This window comes from Podarcis filfolensis (genome assembly GCF_964270895.1).
Source record: "Podarcis filfolensis genome assembly, chromosome: 4".
Classification (NCBI taxonomy): Eukaryota; Metazoa; Chordata; class Lepidosauria; order Squamata; family Lacertidae; genus Podarcis; species Podarcis filfolensis.
The window spans coordinates 6984688-7011481 of record NC_139607.1 but is presented as its reverse complement, the minus strand read 5'-3'; the positions used below and the strand labels follow the sequence as shown (position 1 = coordinate 7011481).

At 43.0% G+C, this 26794-nt stretch overlaps 1 protein-coding gene across 2 annotated transcripts in view; it reads right to left on the bottom strand.

The window, feature by feature from the left end:
* Positions 1–26794, bottom strand: part of LOC310761237 (uncharacterized protein) — a 161618-nt gene that overhangs the window by 21513 nt on the left and 113311 nt on the right. Inside the window, exon 5 of one of the 2 annotated variants that reach the window (XM_083611103.1) lies at positions 10650–10795. In XM_083611103.1, coding sequence (XP_083467229.1) covers positions 10650–10795 — 146 coding nt within the window. Of the gene's footprint in view, positions 1–10649; positions 10796–25130; positions 25892–26794 lie in introns of those variants that run through there. The other variant, XR_014547248.1, reaches the window with a different exon arrangement.

Sequence of the window (26794 nt, the reverse complement as noted above, 5' to 3'; positions counted from 1 at the left end):
TTAATAGGTCCTAATCAATGGAACTTCACGTTTCAGGTCATTAAAAGCTTCTGCTACATAAGAATGTTTCTTCTTTGTGTGTATGCCAGTAAGCAGATAATCGATGCTGAAGGACTGGCTGATCCCTCCACCCAGTCAAATGAACGTATGCTGCCATTCCATGCTTGATAACATCCATTAGAAAAGTTGTCAGCATCGGCAAACTTAAGAGAGACCTTCCTTAATCACCCTTGGGGAATCATTTATTTCACACATATCAAGGAACCTTCACAAGGTGGTTGAAAAGGGCATTGTTAAAATGTCCTCACCATAATTAACTGTGATGTGAGTGTTAATTGAGTATATGAGTATAATTTCATGGTCTGTACCCTTTGTAACCCTCCAATACTTTGTGTACATTAATTGTAGGGCACTATGGATTTACCTATGAATTATAGTATGCAATAATTAATTTATCCTTGTTGAATCCAGGGTTCTTAATTCAAAGTTTATGATGTTTGTTTCCCACTTAAATTAAGATGGACCACTATCACGTTCCAGTAGAGAACTCTTCTGGTACTATTTAGAGAGGAAGAAAACTCTAAAAAGATACAGATTTGAAACATATAATCCAAAGGCACATGATTAATGTACATAATTTATACATGCAGTATGACTAACCTTGGGCCTTGGTCACTTGCTATATAGGAGTAACCTGGGGTGATGCCCATCTCAGCAAGCAAGAATGGATCTGGACAACAGGTTCAGTGCAGGAACAGACTGGAAGAACTCTGGCTGCTTTGTTTCCTACTTCAACCACAGATGGAAAGGTCCCAAGTTTGAGACAGCAATTCTACTTATATTTTGTGATGTGTGACTTGTATGTGGGGATGTGAGCAGGATCTACATATTAATTGTGCCAGGGTGAACAAAATCAAGCCTACCTGTCAGGGATAAATAATAGAAAAATCTTGAAGATGGAAGGAACCAGAAGGAGATCTACTTAGCTATGTTATACAAAGTCAACATCACCTCCGCTATGCACATACTTCTTAAAGGTGAACCAGTGTCACAAAGACAACTTTGTTTGTTAAAAGAGCAGAGCAGGAGAGGGCACAACTGTACCATGCTAGAGAAATCAGTGTTGCACTGCTTATGACTGCTTTCCAAAGCAGCACAAAGAGCATCTCTCTGGGACTAGTAGGACTTTTGCAGGAGGCAGGCATGTGAATAAGCAGCTTTATCTACCTGCCATCACACACATAACTCTTTCATAAGATCTATATTGACACACACACCTAACAAATATCTTAAATTTAAAAAAATCATTTGGGATTTTAGATAGCATTTCCCTTGGTTTGTGCCAGGTAGCTGGTATTTTATGGAACAAAAGTTACCTATCCAAACCCTACTTTAATTTTACAAATATTTATTACTGTTTACTACATTTTTAAAAAAGATATCTCACCATTTTTCATCTTGGTGCTCATAGAAACATACATGGAGCTTCAGCCATTGGACCTTGTCCAGTGAAGGGATTTTAAGAGCAGTTTCAGGGTAATCAGCAAGCACTGTGACTCAGAAATGAGAGGTTGAAATCCTGTGCTAGAGACAAGCTATCTCCCTGTTGGTTTGTTTGGATTTGACCATAGTCCTCAGAATCACAATAGCTTCACATATTCCATTCTCATTTGCAGTAATGGAAAGTGTGCCATTCAGAGTCTTCAACACCTGGTTCTCCTATTTCAGATTTGCATAATTTGTGACCCACCAACCACAAAATTTGTCCAACAAGAGCTTTTGCTGCCTTCCTAGGAGTGAGATACAGTGAGATTTGGGTTGTGAGAAGCGTTCAGGACCCTGGAATGCCACACAATATGGTTGATGGGCTGAGTTCAACTTTGAGAGCTGTAAGTTGCACAGACCTGAGCTAGTCAGAAGACATAATTTGATGAAAATGAAAATAAAGATTGAATAAAATTAAGTATTGCTGTGAATTCGACTAGCCTGGTCACAATGGAAAATGGTGATCAGAGTGTTGACAAAAGATTGCTAATGGCTACTGATAGTTCTCCAAATAGGCGATATACCTGGATGTGTGGGGTTTGAGAAAAAGACTGTGTTTGTGTGTGTGTGTGTGAGAGAGAGAGAGAGAGAGAGAGAGAGAGAGAGAGAGAGAGGCACAGATACAGAGGGCTGTAGGTTTGGCATTTGAACTGACACAGAGAGAGTTCTAGTTGGAGCTGGCTAGAAATTGCCGTGAAAATTTGTGTAGTGTGCTGTGATTCTGGGATTCGCTGCCTTATGTCAGAGTGCATCTTTGCTTCCAACATGCTCTGATTGTATATTTGTAAATAAGCAACTGCTCTAAAAATGATACCCATCTTCTCTAGAAGGCTTTCTCACCCAAAGTAAACTTCTAAACCTTGTAATGTTGCCCCAGAACCCCCTACCACTTAGCGAAGTGGGGAGCATGTAACAGCATCAAAACAAAAAGCATGAAATGTATCACTTGCAGGACTGATTTGACATTCAGTGTCACTATCTACTACCTCTTTTGCCCTCATGTGAATGTTCTAAAAAGAAACAGGTAATTTATTTAAGCTGTTAATGCGGAGCTTTTATTTAATCTCAAAGCATATTTACAAATGCTCATTTTCATTTGGGTACCATGATGTCATTTAATGCCCAATAAAATGTGCAAATAGCTTATAAAAGAAATGCACTCTCAGCTTATCAATTAACTACTATCCTAAGGAAAGGAACAAATCTTTGAGGCAAATCACTCAGCAAAGATGCTAGAAAAGTTGGTAAGACAGAGTCATACTATGCACTACCCAGAAGTCTCAAATGTAATATTTGAACTGTCTATGTGCACACATGAAACAGCTTTATACGTGCAGGTCCTGCTATTGGAACATTCATTATCTGACATCTGTTATCTGAACACAAAGAATTATACCCAAACCTCATGACACAAATGACTGATTCAGATATCCAAACAGCCAGAGTTTGTCTGCTCACTTATTTACAGGTAGGTAGCTGTGTTGGTCTTGCCATAGTTGAAACAAAAAAAATTAAAATCCTTCCAGTAGCACCTTAGAGACCAACTAAGTTTGCATGCACACAAAACCTCATACCATTAACAAACTAAGTTGGTCTCTAAGGTGCTACTGGAAGGATTTTTATTTTTATTTTGCTCCCTTATTTGTTTGTGTTTTGCTGGTTGGCCATAGCTATTTTGGGCAGAAGCCATGGAGGGAGGTTCCTGGGCTGCCCGGATGACAAGGCCCTTCCCCTTTGCCTCACTGATGTGGTCCAAAGGAAAGCAGAGCAATATGTTTGGCCCAGCTTTGCTGCAGGAGTTGCCAGAAGAAGGCATACAAGACGCCATCCAATCATCTTAGGGATTCCAGATTTGTGTAGGGTTTACTCTTTAGCCTTTTCTTCTCTGAAGATGTCCTGCAAGGCTGCTTAAATGGCCTTGAAAAGATCTCTAGACATAAAGATGGAGGAAAACACCAAGACACAAGTTCCAAAGCCACCTGGCTGGTCACTGGTAGAAACCAAGGCTGGTCCAAGACATCTTAAATCCAGAGGAGGAGCAAATTGTATTTCCCTGCCTCCAAAGTCAAAGCGCATAAGTATCTAAGGCTAGTGGTTGTGAGACCTGAGACAGAAAATCTCACAAGCACCTCTCCACTTCCCTGGCTATAAAAATACAATCCTGGTAAATTAAATGACTAAGAATTTGTTGCACTTTCGTGACACCCAAAGGCAGCTGTCTCATGCTGCCTAATGGAAGGGCCAGCCCCTGCAAAACAGAATGTGGGCTAGATGACGCCACGTCTGAACCAGCAAGCAGCCGTTTATGTCTTGAAATGCATTTTCCTAGCGCTTTTCTTGAACACTGTAATTTTGATTTATGCATTTTTGTGGGACTGTGAGTGTATTGTCTTTTGCCTATTGAAGATCTTTCAGCAAGCCTTTTAAGTGGAGACCTTTATTCCAGTTGACATCTCTACAGGATGTGAATTGTTTTCGAATATGAAATGGGTTTTTTTCTTTTTTTTCTTTTCATATATGGAATTGTTATTAATTGCTTGTAGAAATGGAACCCCTTTTCATTGTTTTATTGTTGATTGTTGCTACTGTGGAATTGCTTTGATATATTTTATGGATGCAATTCCTAAATGGAATGAAATAACTATTTAATTGGAGGTTTTCTAGTCTCAAAACCTAGTTCTAAACATGTTTATGCTATTATAGAAATCTCTTGGAGATAAATGAAACCTAGCTAAGAACCAAGTATGCCTAAAACTGCAGCCTTAAGCCCTCTTCAGGTGCTCAGAATCCCCATAGAAGACAGACACTTCTAAACACATTCTGCTCCCCTACTTGTTGCTTCAGTGCCCAATTGCATAGTAAGTTATACAATTAACTATCTAGTTTCGGTGGTGATTAATTTCTCTCTCTCATCTGAATTCCCTTCCTAGGCTTGTTTCTGCCTAATTTCCTCATGCATTTGATCTTCAGATACAACGCAGGATCATGTAATCCTGGTGTTAGCTAATGATGTTTTAGGGCAGTGGGTTGGATTAAATTATTATTGCACATCACTCCAGTCTCCAAACGGTGCTAGATTCCAGGGCTTTCAGGCACCTACTCGGGGTTCGTGTTTCCTTTGGGAGTGAGGCACAGCGGAGATTGTGCTGTCTTTGTGATATATGCTTCATTTACACATATGTATATACAACCTGAGCCTGCGATGGAGGGTCTTGTTTCTCCCAAAAGGGTCTTGATTCTCCCATAGCCACAGCCTTGGATTCAAACAGAAATCAATCATTGCTCTGCTTCTTGCTCCCCAGATTGCTGCTTTGCTTCTAGTGCACATCACTGCAACTCAACTCCAAACTCTGGCTTTGTAAGTAACCGCGACCTCAGCCATTTGCTGTCTCACGCAGGGCCCCTTCCTTTCCTTCCCATAATGGCCTATCACCCAGGCTATCACCTCAACACAGAAAGCTAACCTGGCCTATATTTTAACACTTGCGGTATCCTGGTGTTAGATCTCACATACAGTCTACCCCCCCCCCAATAATAACATTATTTTGCAGTCACTTTCCACCGCTATGATTGTATCACCTGAAATCTTTTGCTTCCAGGAAATTGCCCATGGGATTTCTGTGCCAGCATCAATGATGCAGTTTGCGTTATACATTTTCAAAACAAAACAAAACAAAACAAAACAAAACAAAACAAAACAAAACAAAACAAAAAGCTAAAATAAATGTTTTAAAAAGACCCAACAATGTAAGCAGCATGAAGGAGAAGGGGGAATTTGATCTTCAGACAGATCATTCCACCCCGAGCTACAAACCTTCATGTTAGGAATTGCATCTATTGTATTCCATGATTCTCCAAGGACTATTTATATTTTCTGAGGTTGTATAAAACCTCTGACAGCGATAGCTGAACACAGACAACCAATTACCAGCTTGCCACACTGTGCATGCAACTATTCAGTAAATTCTTTGTCGGGTTCAATACAAGTGACTATTCTGTCAGACATTTGCACCTGAAGTGTGGTGCAGTTCTTCATGTTGCTTGTCAAGATGTTGCAAATGACTGCCTCATGGTACTTTGGCCATCTTTAGGGGCTCCCTGTTCTGCCAAATGGTTACATGCAAAGTATGACAATGTGCATTTAAATGCCATGTACATTAAAGCAAGTGCACCCTGGTGTGTTCCCTCTGTCAGTGGACACCTGGCCATGGTGGCAGTGCTGGGCAGCTGAGTCTCAGCACTCTTTAAATTTACCACATTTCCTCAGCGTGACGCTAGTTCAAGGGCACTGGGGGAAATAAAAATGGGAGCTAGCTCCAGCTGCCTGGTTGCACGCAAATGAAAGGAACAGTTGTGAAATTGACACATACTGAAAAGAGACTGCTCAGTCAATTCCCACTTCAAGCATTGAGAAGAATGCATGAGGGCACAGGCAGGGTTGGGGATGTGGCCGTGCGCATGCTGGGTCTGCCTCCCGTTTGTGCCACCCTGCCCTTCCTCTCCCATTTGCACATTGATCACAAAGACCTGCAGGGAGATTCGGCTGGCATGCTCCCTCTGATCAGGAGTCTGACCGCAGGGGATTCTAACCCTGTTCAACTCAATGCAGTTACCATGAGCCTTCAAAACTTCGTGTGGTATAGGAGGAGGCAGCACACAGAGGAATGTTGTGTTTGGTGTGTCCGCATGCCCCCTGCCAAGGTTCAAGTGAGCTAATCTTGAGAAGCTTAAGTTTGACAGTTTGTCAACAGGGGCAAGCCCAAAGTATGGGTGTGGGTGCGGTTATCAGGGTGTTGGTCCTGACACTTATGAGAAAAGGTCTTTCCTCTTTTCATTTTGACCTGGGAGAGGATTTATTTGCTAGATAAAGATTTCAAGACAGGATAAAGTGACTTCTCGAAAAGCTTCTCCTGAAAGATAACTGAATGTATTCAGTTCAGTGAAGCTATTCCAGCAACTTAACTCTTCTGCTTTGCCAACATAAGCCTACCTAGGCTATTGTGATCTTTTACAATCTGGAGGCTAACTGACCGAAACGGAAGTCTGAATTTATTGCACCTTGCAAAAGTGTAAAAGTCTTTTTCATGCCTGTCTCAATTCGTTACCCTTCAGCTGAATGAATAATCGTTTTAATAATATCATCAGCATATTGGTACATGCAGCTCAGTATTCCCTTCTGTGCAGCCATAAGGTTACTAGGAACAGATTGTATTGTTATCCTTTACTTGTCATTCCGTTTGACTACACATCTATAATGCATCTTCTAACACATTAGCAAGTGCTTCTCTTAATGTATTGTTTGCATAGTCATCGACCCTTTCTTGGGCCATGGATGTGTAAGACAGAGGCCCAGATGCTGGTAGTCTACATACACAATTGCCTGTGGCTGCGCATGGGCTTACCATGTTTGTGCAAAGGCTGAAAGATGCATGTGGGGCTTCTGGTTTTCTCTAGGAGTACCCACAGGCAATATCAGGACTAGATTTGATTTTGTTGCACAAATATTCTTCAGAAAAGAAAAGGCAAGCAAGTCAGAAGATTGTGTGGTCAGGAACTTTGCGTAACTCAAAGACAGTAGCATAATAAGATCTAGGGTTGCCTGTTTTAAGGCCTATACCAGGTTTATTACAACTTAATCCCATAATATTTCATAAAAGTTATACATTGCTTGACTGTAAAAAACTTCAGAGTGCTAACTGCTAATGCGCCAAGCAAAATGCAGCACACAAGCCTTACATGGAAGCCAAAAGGGGTGGAATCTACACACATATTAAAACCATGCTGGAAATGCCTTTTTTAAAGTATTTTTTAAAATACATAGACTTTTCCATAAGGCTCACCATCGCCACCTAGTGTCCCATTGTTGCCCTCCATCTTTCCCAACATCAGGGTCTTTTCCAGGGAGTCTTCTCTTCTCATGAGGTGGCCAAAGTATTGGAGCCTCAGCTTCACGATCTGTCCTTCCAGTGAGCACTCAGGGCTGATTTCCTTCAGAATGGAGAGGTTTGATCTTCTTGCAGTCCATGGGACTCTCAAGAGTCTCCTCCAGCACCATAATTCAAAAGCATCAATTCTTCGGCGATCAGCCTTCTTTATGGTCCAGCTCTCACTTCCATACATCACTACTGGGAAAACCATAGCTTTAACTATACGGACCTTTGTTGGCAAGGTGATGTCTCTACTTTTTAAGATGCTGTCTAGGTTGGTCATTGCTTTCCTCCCAAGAAGCAGGCGTCTCTTTATTTCGTGGCTGCTGTCACCATCTGCAGTGATCATGGAGCCCAAGAAAGTAAAATCTCTCACTGCCTCCATTTCTTCCCCTTCTATTTGCCAGGAGGTGATGGGACCAGTGGCCATGATCTTCGTTTTTTTGATGTTGAGCTTCAGACCATATTTTGCGCTCTCCTCTTTCACCCTCAATAAAAGGTTCTTTAATTCCTCCTCACTTTCTGCCATCAAGGTTGTGTCATCTGCATATCTGTATATGCATTGTATATTGCACTTAAAACACACCTATGGTGTGGTGTAGTGGTTAAGAGCGGTAGTCTTGTAATCTGGTGAACTGGGTTCGCGTCTCCGCTCCTCCACATGCAGCTGCTGGGTGACCTTGGGCCAGTCACACTTCTTTGAAGTCTCTCAGCCCCACTCACCTCACAGAGTGTTTGTTGTGGGGGAGGAAGGGAAAGGAGAATGTTAGCCGCTTTGAGACTCCTTAAAGGGAGTGAAAGGCGGGATATCAAATCCAAACTCTTCTTCTTCTTCTTCAAACATTTTATAGCTGAGTCCAGGGACAAGATAAACCTCAAGATAAACAGGGACAAGATAAAGATGGGTTTGCAGGGCTCAAGCACCTAGCAGGCTACAATACATGGCTTTTGGTCTGTGTTTGGCTTACTGGCCTGCAAATTGTACTAGTTCCAATTAAGGTTCAATTTCTGTAATAACCCTTTCTTTTTTGAAAAAATCTTTTAAGGTTTTTCTTCTTCTTCCAATAGCAGTAATGAAGACCAGGGTAACTCAGGTTAGTGAGCATTCTGATAAACACCATAGTTGTCAGTCTGGGTTGTTTGCATGCCCTGCGGTTCTCCAGCAGCGTTTAGTATTCAAGTGTATTATTCCTTTTGCTTCAGCAACTTTTAACAATTCCCCATAGCAGCATAACAGTGCAGATGTTTTATATTGTACAGCAAACACTCTGTTAGCCACACTGGAAGAGGCATAAAGGTGAGGTTTGCCTTTTGAGAGAAAAGAATTAGGTATTTTCCCCCCAAGCTATTTCTATGTTTGCCAATTCCGTTACACCTAAAAAAATGACCTTTAAGTCTCCTTGTGCCTGAACTTAGCAATGATTCACCCATTACTTTAGGTGGTGATGAGGGTCATTGTGAGACATTTCCCCCTTGCCTATTCCAGAGTTGCTACTGACATTTCACATGAAAGTGAAATTTGCAGACATGCCATCTCATACAAGAAATGTAAAGTAAAGCAAGATGTTCCTACTCAAGCCGAACATGTAGAAAACCACTGACAGTGTATATATAATAAACAAAGACCAGTAGAGCTGAGCCAAAACTTCTTCTGAGATATTTTTCTGACAATATTTCTGAGGTTTTTCTTTGCTTAGGGTCTTCCCCTTTCATCTGCCTTTACCCCTCACACAGTTTTAACAGTTTCTTTCATTTATAAAAATACTTGTGTACCACAATTTCATTTAAAAAATCAAAGCAATTTCATACAAAAATGCATACACACAATAAAAACCACATAAAAGTTAAAATCAGAGCTCATCAGCTAACTGTTCCAAAAAATATTCTCCTAATCATCTGCATAAGCCGGGCAGTTTTCAGCAAACATTTGAAGGTTAAAATAGAATATGACTCCTGAATCTCTATTGGAAGAACACGCTGCAGGTCAAGGCTGACTACACTAAAGACCCAGTTTCATATCCATGTCAAATGAACCTCGACATCACCAGCTCAGGGGACAACCAATGACACTCCTGCCGATGACTAACCTGAGATATAAGAGTTCTGGCAATCCCGAAGGTGACACAAGTTGTTCAGGGATTTGTAAATTAATATAAGGGTCCTGAACCTGGCTCAGTAGTATATGGGCAGCCAGTGCAGAAGCTTTCACAATGGTGCCACATGTTGTCGCCCACCAATCTACACCATGGTCTGCCCCTGTACTGAGCCAATGTCTACTATCTCAGCCTAAGGTCCACCAATGCTTGAGGAGTCAGATATCTCCCTTCTCTCCACCACTGCAAATTCTGACAAAAGATTCCATTTTATGCAAAAGAAAGCAAGGAAATAAAGTCTAATATACTATTGTCAGTTACATAATTTATTCTGACTGCTGAATTTGGCTTGTCTTATAACAAAAAACCAAACTAACAATAATTTTGAAAGAGGTGATCTGTTTTCCAGATAGTGTTCAGAGATTATCAGTCCTCACAATATAAATCTGTGTAATTGAGAAAGTGTGGCTCTCTGTTGAGGAATGTCATACAAAACTCAGAGAAAGATGACATTAAAACATGTATTCTGTCTTACACACATTTTATTTTATTTAAAAGCTTTTATAAATGGCTTAATATTTTGTATATAAAATCTCTAAGGAGAATACAACATGAAAAATAAAATAGTATCATAAAAACCGATCTATAACATAAAAGCCAATAAAAATGTGATTAAAAACTAGAATTCAGGGACAACGTGGGGCAATCTTTCTTTTAAAGATAAACACAACAAGGACCAATCTTTAAGAGTCAGGAAACACCTGGGCCAAAAAATGTCTTTACTAGATGCTTACCATGTTTAAATATCAAACATTTTGAACCTTTTGGTGTTTGGGTGTGGACTCAAAGGTTTATGGGATTAAATATTTGCTGGGTTAAATCAATGGGCAGGGCTTGCAAATAAAATTCTAGGGCTAGGACTGCGCATGGGACCATCAAATGAGCATCCTTGTAATAAAGAAATTATAATGCACCAATAACATGCTGGAAATATTTAAAATATCTGGGTGTGCTGTAATATTTTAAGTTTTCTTTTATTCTGCAATTATAGTTAGGTAAGAAGAAGAAGAAACCCGATTCTTACCTTTGTTTCCCTGCAGCTGCCTCTACACGTTCAGGCACTTGGGGGCACATTACTTTTAAAAGATCATCATCAGAGATCGGAGCTCTTTCCTGACCTCTGCGAAGGGACCATTCAACAGAAGTCCCCAGTGAAATGCTGGTGTGCATCTGAAAGGCAACAAAGGTTGTCAGCAGATGGTTCTTTCAATGTACAATATGTCACAACATTGCCTCCACGAGGCCCTCTCTGGTGCATTCTCACTAGGGACCAGGTCAGTCTGGATCAGATACCCCTGTCAATCATGCAAGCTGCTTGCAAGCCAGGAGTGCGTTATGATGGGCAAAGATCAATGACTGTCCTTCAAAACCCTGTAGTACTTGACCTCACCTTGTACAAAACCCGGTGGAAGGAGAAGAAATTCACTTCTCTTATGATTAACATCTAATGAGCACAAGAGATCAAGACAGGCACAGTTGCAATCCATATTTAATTATGAAACTAAGTGTTAGTTCTCCTGAAATGGAAAAGGTTTAGAAAAAATGAGCATCTGAAGATTGGCTAAATGGTTACCACTAAATGGTCATCACTTGTCCCCATAGAGACAGTCTGAGAAGGCAGTAGGAGGCCAAAACCTTGGTCCTACTTTCTGGCAAGACCTGTTCCTACAAATGCCACTCTTTCCACACATCTGTTGGAAGTGAGAAATTTAGTTCCCAAAACTGACTTATTGCGTGGGCTCAGTAAAGGAGGCAGTGAGAGGGAGAAGCCACACTTTACGGCCAAAGCATTTATACTTCCCTGAGAAAGAACACTGTGGAGTCTAAAAGTGTTCAGTGATAATGCTACAGCTTTCACATAGCACCCTTTTGCCACAAATGGCAATTAAACATAATAGTTAACCTAAGGGGGACTTGTGTAGACAAAGGCAGTATATCTGGCCATATACCATCAGGGAAGGACTTTTGCTATCTGCCTTGCTTCTGAGCCTTTTGGAGGCAAGTGGTTCACCACTACAGGAAACAGGGTGCTGGACTTGATGGGTGTTTGGTCTGGCATTTGGCAGAATCAGGGGAGTTTCATGGACCAGGAATTGGCTTCACTTGCTGAGCAGCAGCCTGAAGAAGCAGAAGGCAGTGTGACTCCACCTGCTGCTGATCAGCCTTCTTGGTCCTGATGTGAACCAGCTGGCTCCAGCTTTCTTAAGCTGGGTTTCCAGCCTCAGTCAGTTGCTGGAAACAACATTTGTTGTTCCTGGCTAGATCTTGCTGTTTCTTGTGACCTTGGACTCTTGGCTTCCTTGACCCCCAGACCATCTGACTACGTAAACTGAGATACTCATGACCTTAAGACTAGACTGAACCTTGCATACCGACTTTGCCTCCAGGCAAGTACCCCCCTGAGCCTTTCTTTGCTGGTTGGCTGGCCTCTCCTGCCATTGAGCTCTGCCGTGGCTGGGCAGCACGGGACTACAACAGGGGGTGCATCAGGTCACAGATGCCAGGGGCAATAGATGCAGCCTCCCACCTTTTCTGATTCCCCTGGCTGCAACTCTTCTTTTGAAGGACAGAGCTATGTGTGCCAGTGGCCTATCCTCCTCCCCAATGACTACTTCACTGCAATCAGGTGTGGTGGGGGCCATTAATCCTGTTGATCCCGTTGCTCTGTCCCAGCTCCTGCCAACACAGCAGTTCGAAAGCACACTAGTGCAAGTAGATGAACAGGCACCGCTGTGGCGGGAAGCTAAATGATGTTTCCGTGTGCTCTGGCTTCCATTACTGTGTTCCATTACTCCAGAAGTGGTTTAGTCATGCTGGCCACATGACCCAGAAAGCTGTCTGTAGACAAATGCCGGTTTCTTCAGCCTGAAAGTGAGATGAGCGCCACAACCCCATAGTTGCCTTTGACTGGACTTAACCATCCAGGGATCCTTTTTTTTTTTTTAACCTAATCCTGTTGCTACCATTGAAGTGGGCTCTGTATGTGCAATGGGGAGGGGGTACCATCTTGTGCCATCAGCAAAACGTGCCACACAGGTAGAAGGCTGCAGAAGGGCAGTTCTTACATTCTTAAAAGCTTGCAAAACACAATCAAAATCTTCTGTCCCATTTTGATACTGTGTCCAGCATTCCCTGGGCTTCTGCTTTCAGTTACGGACTTCGTGCAGAGACAGTGCTAAGTAAAACACCTGGTGTTAGAAAGCAAATCAAACAAAAAACATCTATTATGTGGAAGGACCTTTATTATAACGTCAATTTGGGGATTCTACAAAAGTCTGGCCTTCTAACCTCCTACCATCTCTTCTGCTGCAGCCCATAACTAATAGCCAAACAACAGATGACACCCCCAAGGCTATGTCTTTTGGCTGTCACTTGAAGGAAAGTGCCTGCAGGTAAAACAAGGACACTGAACCTTCCTTTTTCGGGTGCTGGCTAGGAGTCCTGCTGGCAGGACTGCCCTCTGCAGATGCATCAAAAAGAAATGATGAGCGGTATGTAGAGGGGGACCTAACAGGGAGAAGTGAGGAAAACAACAGAAAGGCATCAGTCAACCACTAATAAATGTAGATGAACGACCATGTAAATGGCTGCTTCGCACAATTATTTCGGAGTACATCTAAGATTTTGTAAGTCTAAACATGTAAGATGGAAATACAATGAAGAGGTATCTGAAGACACAAGTATTGCTCAAGTATTAGGGAACTGTGATTGGCTGAAGCAGTGGTGTGTATATACCTGGAATTTGTGTGGTGTTTACAGCAGCAGCTGCTGCTTTCAGCTTGTCTCTTTCCAACCACAAGGTACATATCTGATCAGCCAGCTCCTCAACTGCAAGAGTGAAGTGTGCCACCGATATCCATTTGGCCAAACTGGGTGCTTCCTGAACCAGAAGCTTGAGAAACTCCTTTCCCCCCTGTTCCCTGCCTACCATCCACATTCAGTGCCTCGGTTCTTCTGAACTGCCCAGCTTTCTCTCATTCCTCACTCTGCCACAGTTGTTAAATATTGTTAACAGTTGTGACATTTTGCGAAAACGCAAAGGAATGTGGAATCGGCATGTCACCCTGTTAATGAACAGCGCCGTTCAATGGACAGATCATAGCTAAAGAAAGAAAGAAAGCATCCTGCTATAATTTCAACAGGATAAGCAATCAATCAGGCTGCCATAAATTCAGCTCCCAGAGAATTTGAAAGATTCCTTTGGGACCAAACCTTGCCAGGGTTGGGCATACACACATCTGCCAGAATAATAATGTGGTAATTACCCTTCAGTCTTACTGTTTATCTTGTACACCATCTCCAAACACTTCTCACATAATATGATACAATTATGTTTTTGCTAGATAATCAAGGTTGTCATTCTTTATTTCACTTCTTTGAAAAGTTGCAGTAATCTTTGGGGTGCAGAAAAGAAAAATCCATAATGCATACATACGCCGAGCTCTGTCAACAGCTATTAGCTGTGATGGCTAAGTGGAACCTACACATTCAAAGGCAGATCAGAATACTAGATGGGAGGACAAACCGGCAGAAGTTTGGGTTGCCTTGTAAGTCCTGCTTCTGAGCTCCCCAGAGGCACTGGCTGACACCATGCTGGATTTCATGGACTTTTGGCCTGATTCATCCAAAGGGCAGGGCTCATACTGCCACATAATGCAAAGCAATGGGCATTCACAGTATAGACCAGATGGGTGCAATGTGGCACCCATTAGCACCAGCCATAATGGCCGGTGGTGACAAATGATGGGAGTTGTAGTCTAACAACATTGGGAGAAGCACCACATTGCCTACTCCTGGTACAGGCCAACAAATGAGATCTGCAACAGCCTGTTGCCTGTGGAGTGCTCCAGTTCACTGCTCATTTTGGAGAGTCAGCCATGCCCTCTGCCAGCATACTCCATTTCAGTCCTCCTCCCACATAGTTTTCCATTACTCCTTCCTCCACGCCTGCTAGCAGACTCTGACTATTTCATGGCCACTGAGTATGCTCACAGCTCCTGAGTCTGTTGGTACCTTCCTTTTTGCGCATGGGGGGTGTCAGTCTGCCTAACAAAAGCATTGGCATTCATGCCTGAACTCCAGTAATAAAAAAAAGTGACAGATAAGACCTTCTGCACTCATCCAGGTGGCCTACCTTGCATATGGCTTGTTAGCATGCCAGGGCTCTGGCCTGGGCAGGAACTATACTGGCATCCTAATATGGCACACACAAGCAAGAAGATCCAATTTAAATTAAATGGCTGGTACATGGTAATTCACATGGATAATGTGCTCAGCATCCATATTTAAATTGTGCCGAAATTTCAATTATCCTAGCGGATTCACCTTTGAGATAGATGTACCTTTAATCTCAGTCCTCAGCTTAATCATTACCTCTGCTAGGAACGTTTCTCGTAGCATATGGTCTGATTTACACATCCATGTTCATGATTTGAAAACTGCAACTTCAAGAGTCGGCTCGCATTTTTTTACTAGGCCATCAAGCCCAGATAGGATGTCCACATCATCTTGGGGCACACACAGTGCTTTTCAGTAGAGCTGGTTAACACTTTCAGTCATCAAGGGGAAAGTAATGAAGACTGTTGCCCTTGAGTGATATGCATACATTGGTTCTTCTTCAAAATGGGAAGCATAATGGTTCAAATTGCAGAACTGAGCTGAGAAATGAGATAAGGAAATGTTTGCTGCTGTCTTCAGGGACACCCTAAGTGATTCCACAACCGCACAGCAAAAGGACTGCATGGTGTTTTCGCAAGAGGACCAATATCCCACTGGCTTCCAGGCACCAGACTAAGTCCCTCAGCTTGGAGAATTTAGCTTTAGTACAATAAGATGGCCTTAGCTTTGTATTTTAAAAAAGGAAACAAGTTTTTTGTATTAGTATTTAAGCCAGGAATGGCTAACCTTTTTCGTATGAGGGTGGCATTCACCCTTGGCTGACCCTCTGGGGTCAGTATGGGTGTGACACATGCACAGTAAGGGTGCACATGCACCCTCACACACAGAGAAACACACAGCTGAGCTGATCCCTGTATTGCTGCTTCCTGCTCATCAAATGCTTGACACGCATCACCCAAGGAAGGGAGCTACCGATTCCTCCCTGCTCATCCAATGAGCGACCTGGTCATCTGGACAACTCTCTCCTAATCTCTGGTGCTTGGCTGTCTGGTTTTGAGGAAGAGAAGGGCACTTGTGTTGCTCTTCAGGCAATGTGGGGAAAATTCCCTTAATGCACTGCAGTAAGATTTTCTGTGAGCTGCAAAGTCTGTGAAAGTTACAAAAGAAGTGAAGTCATGACACAGGGTGATGCTTTGCAGGGCCGTCTTAAGCATATCCGGCGCCGTGGTGCAAAGATCCCTCCGGTGCCCCACCCCCCGTTTCCCAGAGTTGTTGACCTTTTCCCAAGCCTCTGTGGGGATCACTCTCCTCCTGCGGAGGCTTGGGAAGGAAGTTGCACCCTTCCAACTATATGGCTGGCAGGCATGCAGCTTCCTTCCCAAGCCTCCGCGGGAGGAAAGCAAAACCCCCAGGGACTTGGGAGGCAAGCTGCATGCCCCCCAGCCATATGGTTGGCGGAGCACAGCTGGCGGGCGTTCAGGGAAAGGGGAGGCTGCTGGCAAAGCCACACAGCTCCCCCACTCACTGGGGCACCCCTGAGAGGCCAGCACCCTGGCGCAACGCGCCAGTAAGCCCAATGGGAAAGACGGCTCTGATGTTTTGTGTGACACAACCCCAACATTTCACCGTGATGTGATCACTTGGCAGAACATAGGCACAACACTAGCTTAAATATGGGGTTTAACTTAATACCAGAACACCAGGTTACAAGGTTTTGCTGTGGGGCTCCTCGTACTTCTCTCCTTAAAGCTGGTAGAAGGAAAGCAAGCTTTTAAAATAGTGTTTTATGTGGTTGCCAGATCACGTGATTGAACTAAACATGTTTGAATCTATCTAAACTTCCCCCCACCCCCAATTACCCTGGAACACCACTTTTGGGGGGCTTACTGTGAGCTGCCGTTTTGGCTGAGCAAGTTACGCCTTAGGCTGAGCTGGGGTTGTGAACTTAATGCTGGCTGAGCTTGGAATGGGTCACCTGAGCTGGAGATTTGTTGTGCCCTAAGCTGCTCATGCCAGCAGATCTTGCCATAGTATTGCCCCCTTAAACTAGGTTCCATAGTAACATACTAGCAAAAATTAAATAGGTATTCATCTCCCAGTTGATTGCTCCTACAATTAGCATACATTGCCTCCAGCTAAACTAAAAATAAAAGTCATTTTCCTGAATTGGTGTTCAAATAAAATAATAAAAGAGGCCAATAAGAAATCTGCCATGATTACAGGGGTCACCTAGAAATTTGCAGACTAACAGCAGGTTCTAACAGATTGAGGTTGAATCCTGACAAGACAGAAGTACTGTTTTTGGGAGACAGGGGGCGGGTGGGTATGGAGGACTCCCTGGTCCTGAATAGGGCAACTGTGCCCCTGAAGGACCAGGTGTGCAGCCTGGGAGTCATTTTGGACCCACAGCTGTCCATGGAGGCCCAGGTCAATTCTGTGACCAGGGCAGCTGTCTACCAGCTCCATCTGGTACGTAGGCTGAGACCCTACCTGCCCGCAGACTGTCTCGCCAGAGTGGTGCATGCTCTAGTTATCTCCCGCTTGGACTACTGCAATGCGCTCTACGTGGGGCTACCTTTGAAGATGACTTGGAAACTACAACTAATCCAGAATGTGGCAGCTAGACTGGTGACTGGGAGCGGCCGCCGAGACCACATAAGACCTACATTTGCTCACGGTACATTTCTGAGCACAATTCAAAGTGTTGAATTTCCACTGCCGCCCCCCAATACACACACACACACAAACAAACAAACAAAAAGCCAGAAGCCTAATCTAAGATGCAGGGGTCAGCAAACTTTTTCAGCAGGGGGCCCACAGTCCCTCAGACCTTGTGGGGGGCCGGACTATATTTTGAAGGGAAAAAAATGAACAAATTCCTATGCCCCACAAATAACCCAGAGATGCATTTTAAATAAAAAGACACATTCTACTCATGTAAAAACATGCTGATTCCCGGACCGTCCATGGGCCGGATTTAAAAGGCGATTGGGCCGGATCCGGCCCCTGGGCCTTAGTTTGCCTACCCATGTCTAAGAGGAATGTTCTACCTCCTTTCTCAAACTTGATGGGTTTTCATCTTTTGAATAGTAACACTCACCCTCTGGTTCACTTCATGTGGGACTCTGAGTGAACTTGGTAGAATTAGGGCCGTGGTTTAAAACAGTTTCATTTTCTGTCAGGCTGGTGCATCAGGCAGCATCTCAGTTCCCCACCCCTTTGACTTCCAGCGACATCACCCTGCTATTCAGAGCAGCTTCTTTTTACATGGTGTCAGTATTATAATGGTTTACCAATAATAACATTTCTGTTTCCGCTTGATTTCCCAGACGCACACTTTGGGAAATAGAATGGAGAAGTGCAGTAAAAAGCTTGGCAAATGCAATTATCCCGATGGAAGGAAATGTGACAGAGCTCTGAGTACTTGCACCATATTAGAAAAGGGAAGCGGGTAATTGTTCATATGACAAGATAGAAACCAGGCCGGGACCACCTGTCACCCAGAATGCTGAATGGAGCCCACCAGCTACAGATGGTCACTCGTTGGGGGTGCTAAATGAATGGCCGTTTAACCCTTTCTACCATGTGATTTATTGGATCTATGCCCCGCCCACTCTGCCCCGCCCCCAGAACCCTGTATACTCCACCAGGGGTGGTACAGGGTAGCAATTGCCCCCCTCCAATCCTATTAAAATAAAAAAAAGTTGGCATCCTAGATTGAAATCTGTTAACAGAGGTCTTTGCTTCTTTGCACAGATGGTGATTTTGTATACCGAAAAAGGAACAAATGTTCTCTACATTAATCAAATTCATATACCCTATAGAGAATTTTCACAGGTGGAGAGTGGGAAGACAGCAATTGGTACTACTAATTACTATGAAGTTCAGACCCATAATGCCCCCCACCCCCGCTTTCTCGGACCTAACAGTTTTTTGAGAGTAGTATTATGTGGCAGCAAAAAGGATGCCTCTTCCAAATGTCGATAATTGAATCCTATCGTCTAAGCATTAGTATATAAATACTGCAACAACTACAAGTTTATGACTTGGGTTGCTTGACATTTGCTTTTGCTTTAGTGCCAAAGTAAGAAATCAGCAGGAGGCTCGCAAGGCAGTGCTCTAAAAGACAATATTCAGTCCAGACGGTGCGAAAAAGATTACAGAAAATAAAAAGGTGAAATTTCGTGCTTGAATGTGTCATGGTATGAAGCATCCATACACTGGGGGGGGGGAGATGTCTCTTTTTTAAAATACAGGGGTTAAGTTACCCCAGCTGATCAATGGTTATAAGCTACAGCCTCACATCAGAACTATCACAAAGGTACATAGTCTTTTAAATTGAATAGATTAGTTAACTCTAAATGCTCTCTAATCGCCCTGTTCATGGGGCCATCCTCACCTCCTGATAAGAAACTAAGGTCGGCGGGGAGGACAGGGCCCTAATTCCAATCCTCCAAAATGGCTAGCTAGCACTCCTGAGTCTGCTATTCCCTCCATAGCCCCTTTTCATTCTTTTGGCAAGTGGGGAGATCATGCATTGCCCCACCCCCCAATTAGCTGGATTTGGCCCAGAAGCATGCAGTTCCCGGTCCCTCTACGAATCCATGGCTTTGATGGTGACTATCTAATTGAGTAGCTGTAGTTCTTCTTGACTGATTAATTTGGAATCCAACAATGATGTTTTCTGTATTAAAATTCTTCTTCTTCTTTGACAATCACTTGTAGCCGAGTAAGATTATAGTCCATAAATACGGTTTTAACAATGAGTCCGTAAGTGACTGTGGAGGCCAATTCTGGATCCACATATCCTACCACAGTGAGGACATAGGTTTCCGGGCGGGAGTTGATCATGGAGAGGGTTTGCCAAGTGTGCCTCCCTCTTGGCATGTTTCTCCCTTGTGTTCTGAGTTCAAGTGTCTTCAAAGTCCATGACACCTTTGGTAAAGACTGTTCTCAAACTGGAACGCTCGCAGGCCAGTGTTTCCCAGTTGTCAGTGTTTATACTATATTTTTTTAGATTTGCCTTGAGACAGTCTCTAAAACTCTTTTGTTGACCACCAGCATTACGCTTTCCATTTTTAAGTTCGCAATAGAGTAGTTGCTTTGGAAGACGATCATCAGGCATCCGCACAACATGACCAGGCCAACGAAGTTGATGTTGAAGAATCATTGCTTCAACACTGGTGATCTTTGCTTCATCCAGTACACTGATATTTGTTCGCCTGTCTTCCCAAGTGATGTGTAAGATTTTTCGGAGACACTGTTATTAAAGTTAAGGCATCGTGCACACTGGACTGGAGGAACACTGATTTCTCTTTGACTATTTGTGTTTATTATTTGTGTGATGGAAGCAATTGGACCAAATTGTGGGTTTTCCCTCACCCAAATAGCAGGTGCAGTGAGGTCACCTGGACCTGGGCCAAAACCATCTGTCCTCCACACTAGGGTCCCATTCCAGATCAGGAGTGGGTGAAGGCAACACTGGCAATTTCTTGAGGGGAAACTATGTGATTGAAGTAACATGTAGTTTAGCCCTGAGATGCTTGGTGATGTGGGCTTTCCCTGACGTGAACCCAAATAAGTTTTTTACATGCAGGGTAGGTATTTATTTGTACAGCTTGTCAACTAGTCCATTCATTTATATTCTGCATGTTTCACAAATTTGTGCTCAAAGTAGTTCAGAGAAAATAAATAGCCCACACTTAGAAATACATAAATAGCAAAATCATAAATCATGATAAAGGGGTGGGGAAACTGTAACCCTGCAGGTGTGACTGGACTACAATTTTCATTATTTCCCAATCCTGTGTTAAACAAATTGCCCCAAGCCAAGGAAGATACTTCAGGATACAACAGTGTGTAATGAAAGGAGGCAGGCTTAGCAGGTAACCATTGATGGGAGGAGAGGGATGTTGCAAATGCACAAGATCCCTCCCCCTTCTAATCTCGTCTGTGGCATGGAGAGCATGGAGTGGATCTACCCAAAAGTCCACTTTCAAGGGCTGAGCCCTTTACTGTCAATCAATCACCCTTCTGTTAAACTAGTTTCAGTACAGGAATATCAGGAGCATTAGTGGGGGGTGGGAGTGGGGAGAGAATTCAAGCCATCCATTTCCCCACCTGCAGCTCAAAATGGTACCGCCTTACAGGACATATGTGATATCAGGCTGCTGGCTGCTCTTCTAAGCCAGACGTATTTTCAGCTCACAGCTGTGCTACACAATCTTGCTGCATGCGAGTTTTCCGAGTGTCATTCTTACATGGAAGATTGCAGCCGTAGTGGATGAAAAGGCGGGCGCTCTCTTTCCCCCCCTCGGTTCAGAATTTCCTGAGATTAAGTAGAAAGTGGAAAATACACAGTGGTGCATCTTTGGGATTTAGGTGTGTATATATATTACATAGCTTGTAGAAAGCTTCAAAGCATTATTGCAGCCTATAAACCATGTTCTTACAGAGTGACTAGAGCCATATTGAAGTCTCCTGCAAGAAATGAAGTCCTGATGATAATCTTTACTTCATTGACCGTGTATTCTTTTGCTATCTGTTTCCCTGCCAACTTTCCCATTCTCTGTTTCAAATGCTCTCTCTCCCTGCTAAGATCTGGGGATTCATAATGTAATGCTCACATCTGGGTAATTCAGACTCTGTACTGATTATCCCATTATGCTCTGCAAGACTGTAACTCAAGCCTCATCTTAACAGAAAATGCTCTTTTAAGAGTTCCTTTTTTGGGAGGGATTATGCTAAGGCTTTTATAATTCTCTGCATTGCAGAAGGTGTAAATAATATATAGTTTAGGGTGAAGACAGATGTAGGATTTTAGGAGCAGTCAGTCACAAAAGGGTCTTCATCTGTAGTATGTTCATCTTCACAACTTGAACATACCAACTCCCAGTCCTGCCTGTCACAGCATGTGGGTGGTGGGTGGGAGCCTCGTGAAAACTGTCTATAAGCTACATATGTAAATCATATCTATTTCTATCTATCTTGCAATATGCATATCTTTCATCCTATTTTAAAAATCACAAATATATTTGAAAGCATTCCATATCAAGATAATGTATCCTTAGGAAATAAAAGCAAACTGCGTGTTTAGGATTAGAGCTGGTGTAGGAACTAAGAGTTCTGCTTTGAAGAGACAAGTCTTTCTTTAAAGTAAAACCTCCATCTTTTCTTTACTAGGTAGCCTTAGGGCTTATCCATACTTCCTCTTCTCCCTCTGCTTTCCCCTGGGGAAAGTGCTCTTTAGTGCTCAATCGGAGCAAACAGCAATTCAGGTTTCCAGTGGGTTTTCCCAGGGGAAAGTAGAGGGAAAGCGGAAGTGTGGATGAGCCCTGAATTGCACAAGAGGGTCCTAATTCCAGTTCAGCCCTGATTGGCATTTAAGCTACCAAACTGAGTATTGTCCCCACTCTGTCAATGTGAGTCATGGTACTGATAACCGCCATGTTGCAGGTTTGATCCCTGTATGGGATAGCTGATTATTCCTACCTTGCAAGGGGTTGGACTAGATGATCCCCAGGGTCCCTTCCAACTCTACAGTTCTATGATCCTATGATTCTATGTCTGAGACACATAAGATGTTTGCCATAAAAAACATGCAATGAAAGCGGTAGCCCACTAAGAGTCACGTGCAGTGGCTCAGTTCTGTAATTCAAGCAATGCCCCGCTCCATTCTGTTTCCTTCACTCAAAAGCATCACAACTGTATTGCCACACAAAAAAAACCACACTGCTGCATGTGCACGCAGACACATATTTGCTTGGCTTAAAACACAGGTGTGACTCTTAAGAGGGAACCTGTGTGTTTTACAAGCACCATTTAAAAATACTGCGGGAGCTTTTTTGTGGGGAAGCAGTGCTGCAAACATAATTAACATGCTGGCCCATTTATTTTGCTGTCTCTCATTACTTTATACAGCTCCATAGATACTCCACAGAATTTCTTTTTCTGTTTTAAAGGAAAATGTTGATACAACTTTTAACTGCAGCTGCATTGCTATTCACCAGTAATAATTGCTACTGGGGAAGCAAAATTGTTTAGGGAAAGCAGCTGATATAAATATACCGACATTCTGTGCCAACAACCTCTATCTTTAGCCATAGGCAAAGAAGGTCAAGGATATAAAACAAAGAGCAAAAACTCAATTGCACTGCAGATTTAGCTACAGACAAAGGAAGGGGAAGGAAGATTCCCTTGGCCAATGCAAAACCGTGCACCGTCTGAACACTGTCACCTTTCTCGTGTTCTTCCTTTCTTGCCAACTTGTATCATTGCCCAAATTTTAGAAAGTTAATCCAGCAGTTGTGAATTATCCCTGTTCAAGGGCATCTCCCTTGTCTTTTGTCCAAACAGGAGTATTCTGCTTGCTGGGCCTCCACAAGCAACAGGCCGCTTTAACTAATCCACTTTTCTTGAGGGCTGGCGCATTCCAAGTACAGCACATCACAATGCAAAGAGAAGCCATCATCACGCAAAGCTCCATTTGCAAGCAGGGATGCCAAATGAGCAAACAAGTGGCCTGCTTTGGGCCATTTAAATTTAATGATCTGGATCATTCTTCCCATGTAAGGTGGAAAAACCAAGGCTGAGCTTGCCAGCTTTTCTCATTGGATGGCTCCAAGTCATGCAGCATATTTATAATTAAAACCAAGTGCCATTAAAATTACATCAATGTCATAACAGTTACTGCAAAACAGTATCAGATTCCCCACAACTATTCCCTCGCCTGCCTATAGGAAATGCTGCACGGTTTCTACTTTGTGGCAAACATCAGCATGTATTTAATTTCACATTTCACTGTAACAGCAAACTTTGAGCATGTTATGAGATGCGCTTTATGAAATATTGAGGGGGAACATGAAAGCACTGCTGTTTTCCATGGTTAGCACCATTTCTCAATAAGGTTAATATTATTTCGGCTTGTCACAACCTGCTGAGGAAAACAAAGAGTGTTGTGGCACCTTAAGTGGGTTACATTGGCATGAGCTTTCGGAGACAAGAGCCTCCATGAGATGAATGAATGCAATAAAGGAGCTGATAGGTTTATTTGCATATACATGGAGTACAGTGAAGAATCAAGTCAAGACGAGAGTTAAAGATAAGGACAGAGGAAGCTTTATCAAACTCAGACAATTCGTCCATCTACCTCAGTGATCTGAGTACTGGCAGTGGCTTGCTCCACAAGGGTGTTTCTTAGCCCTCTACAGAGATTGCACTTGGAACCTTTGGCACACAAAGCATTGTTCTAGCCCTGAACTAAGCAAGATGCTAGGAGAGTATTCAGGCAGTGATTCTTTGCAGGACTATCAACGTGGCACATGCATACAATGCTGTCCATATTTTCATTTGTGAAATGTTAGGAGATATCAACAATAAATCATAAAACACACCCTGTCTACCTCCCCACCTCCTAAACAATCAATCAGTTAAAATGTGTGATCTGAAAAGTTGTGGCAGTATCTTTGGCCACAACCAAGTGCCTATTCCTTTTGGAAACAGAGATGGCTCTCTCAACATGCCGGAGAACAGGCACTAAACGTAAGCTTTCTGTTGTTCCAAATTTCCATTTTAATGTGCCCTCAGATTACATTGATTGTATCGTCTAAGCTTTACCACTGAACCACTGGGGTGAGACTTCCTATTGGCTGTCCAACAGTCAAATGATTACATTGCCACACAATGCCAACACACTGAAACTGGTGTCAAACTGACTTTATCTCTTAGAAAATTAAGCTCCATTATCTTGCACAATGCAGACTTTTTATGATAGCAGCATGGCAAATCTAGAGGATGGTTGTCAGTAGATAATCATACCCCATGGGAATTATGGATATTCGGCTAAACCTTATGTCTTTTTACTGCTGTAGGGAAATAGTTATATTATGACAAATACACTTCTAGTGCATTCTCTCTTTTTTTGGCCAAAAGCTGCAGTTTTCAGAATAATCTGGCTAGATCACCTTAACATGGCACTGCTTACCAAGGCCTCTTTAGGTGTTCAGCACAAACCTATGAAGGGGCTCTCATACACCTGTATACATTGGCATTCAGCTAAAGTGAGCCCCATTGCATGCACATATATGTGAAGCCCCCCCTTCAGACTGGCACGAATCATGCATGAGACTTCAGACTGACACTTCCTTGTCCATGAGCACCTCTTCACACATTCATAAAGATGACTAAAGAGGGCTGGTCTCTGTTATTGTCCAAAGGTTGCACGTTCACCCATCAGTTACTGAGTGAAATACACATTGAAGTTTGCATTTAAAATGGTGTTAGCTGACTAAATATGACACCAAAAATGTTGTCATTGTTGAGTGCTGTGCTAAAACCTGCACTCCATTTTTTTCTTCCCATGTGGGGGAAAAAAAGACGTATGGGTGGTTGTGGTTGTTGCCTCATTTGCAGGAAACTACAGAATTTCTGTACAATTTTGGTGGGTACTAGGCTGGCCTTACCTTATTGTTATGAGATGGTGGGGGCTAATGTGCGCATTGTTCTTTTCATTGAAGATTTCTCTTGAGTTCTGCACCCTTTCCAGCTACCTGTGAATCCTGATCTGAAAAAGCTCCATGACATCTCCCTTTAATCAAAACATTTTTGCTCAATCCTAAGAAAATTCTTTTATTTTGAACAGATACAATCTAACAGATACTTTTTTGAGATCCAAAATACCTGAAAGCAGCCAATATTTTCACTCTCAAGAAGCTGGTGAGTAGGAATTCTTGAAGAAAGCAAGGTATGTTTTATTGTGTTGTATCTTCAACATGTTCTATTGGTGGTCAGAATGATATGGTCCATCTTGAAGCTTCAGTGTCCAAGTGGAGGCAGGATGCTTAGTCACAGTCGACATGAAGGCATTACACAAGCTAAATTATTCCATTCTTCCAATCCAATCCAGAAGGAACATTGGTTCGCTTTATGTGGAATTCCCTCACTCAGGGAACCAGCCAGGCCCAATCTCTTAGCTCTTATGTCAGCAAAAAGGCTGGGTTAATTGAGGGCCTTCAGAGTGCTGAAGCTGTCGTGGCTGTAGCAGCTTTAGAAGCTGCCTTTTGCTGCTTTTAATTGTTTTATTTGTTGTTTTATGGTGGATTTAGAATGATTTGTCCATAGAATTCCATCTTGTAAGCTGCCTGGAGGACCCTGCAAAATAAGTGAATAAATGAATGAAATGGAGCTCTGCACCGCTAGAAGAGATTAGAAGCCATTAGAGGAGAAAAACCCTTATCTCACACAGTGTACAGTTGTGGAACAGATCCCACCCCAGTCTTTGGGCACATGACACTCCACATGCACAATACAATGCATGCAATATGTGTGTGTGTGTGTGTGTGTGTGTGTGTTTATTACTTATAATTACGTGTGTGTGCTACATTTACTAGTCATGGACCACATCTTCATGCATATCAGGCTCTTGAATATCTCACCACCACATGTCCTGCTTCTTTCCCAGGCAAGTGGTCCCCAGTGTATGGTCTGAAAGTCCATGAGGCTGAAGTTAAGTAGGTCTGAGACTAGGCAGTGTCTAGATGGATGCCTGCCAGGAAATAACACCTTGAGTTCCATGGTAAAAAAAAAAAAGGCAGGACATAAAACCATAGAACTGGAGAGTTGGAAAGTACCCTGAGCAAAGCCGGATTTAGGTTTGATGAAGCCCTAAGCTACTGAAGGTTTATTTACTGGATAAATAGGAACCGCTGTGGTGGGAAGGTAAACAGCGTTTCCGTGCGCTCTGGTTTCCATCCTGGTGTTCTGTTGCACCAGAAGCGGTTTAGTCCTGCTGGCCACATGACCCAGAAAGCTGTCCGTGGACAAATGCCGGCTCCCTCAGCCTGAAAGCGAGATGAGCACCACAACCCCATAGTCACCTTTGACTGGACTTAACTGTCCAGGGGTCCTTTACCTTTTTTACCTTTTTTTTATGACTGAGCTGAGCAGGCCTAAGATCCAGCCTAAGTCTTCCCTCCATGTTCCTGCCCTCAGGAAGCCCCTTGCTATACGATTGCTCTCTGTATTTCTGATGTTCCAATACAGGGCTTTAAAGAA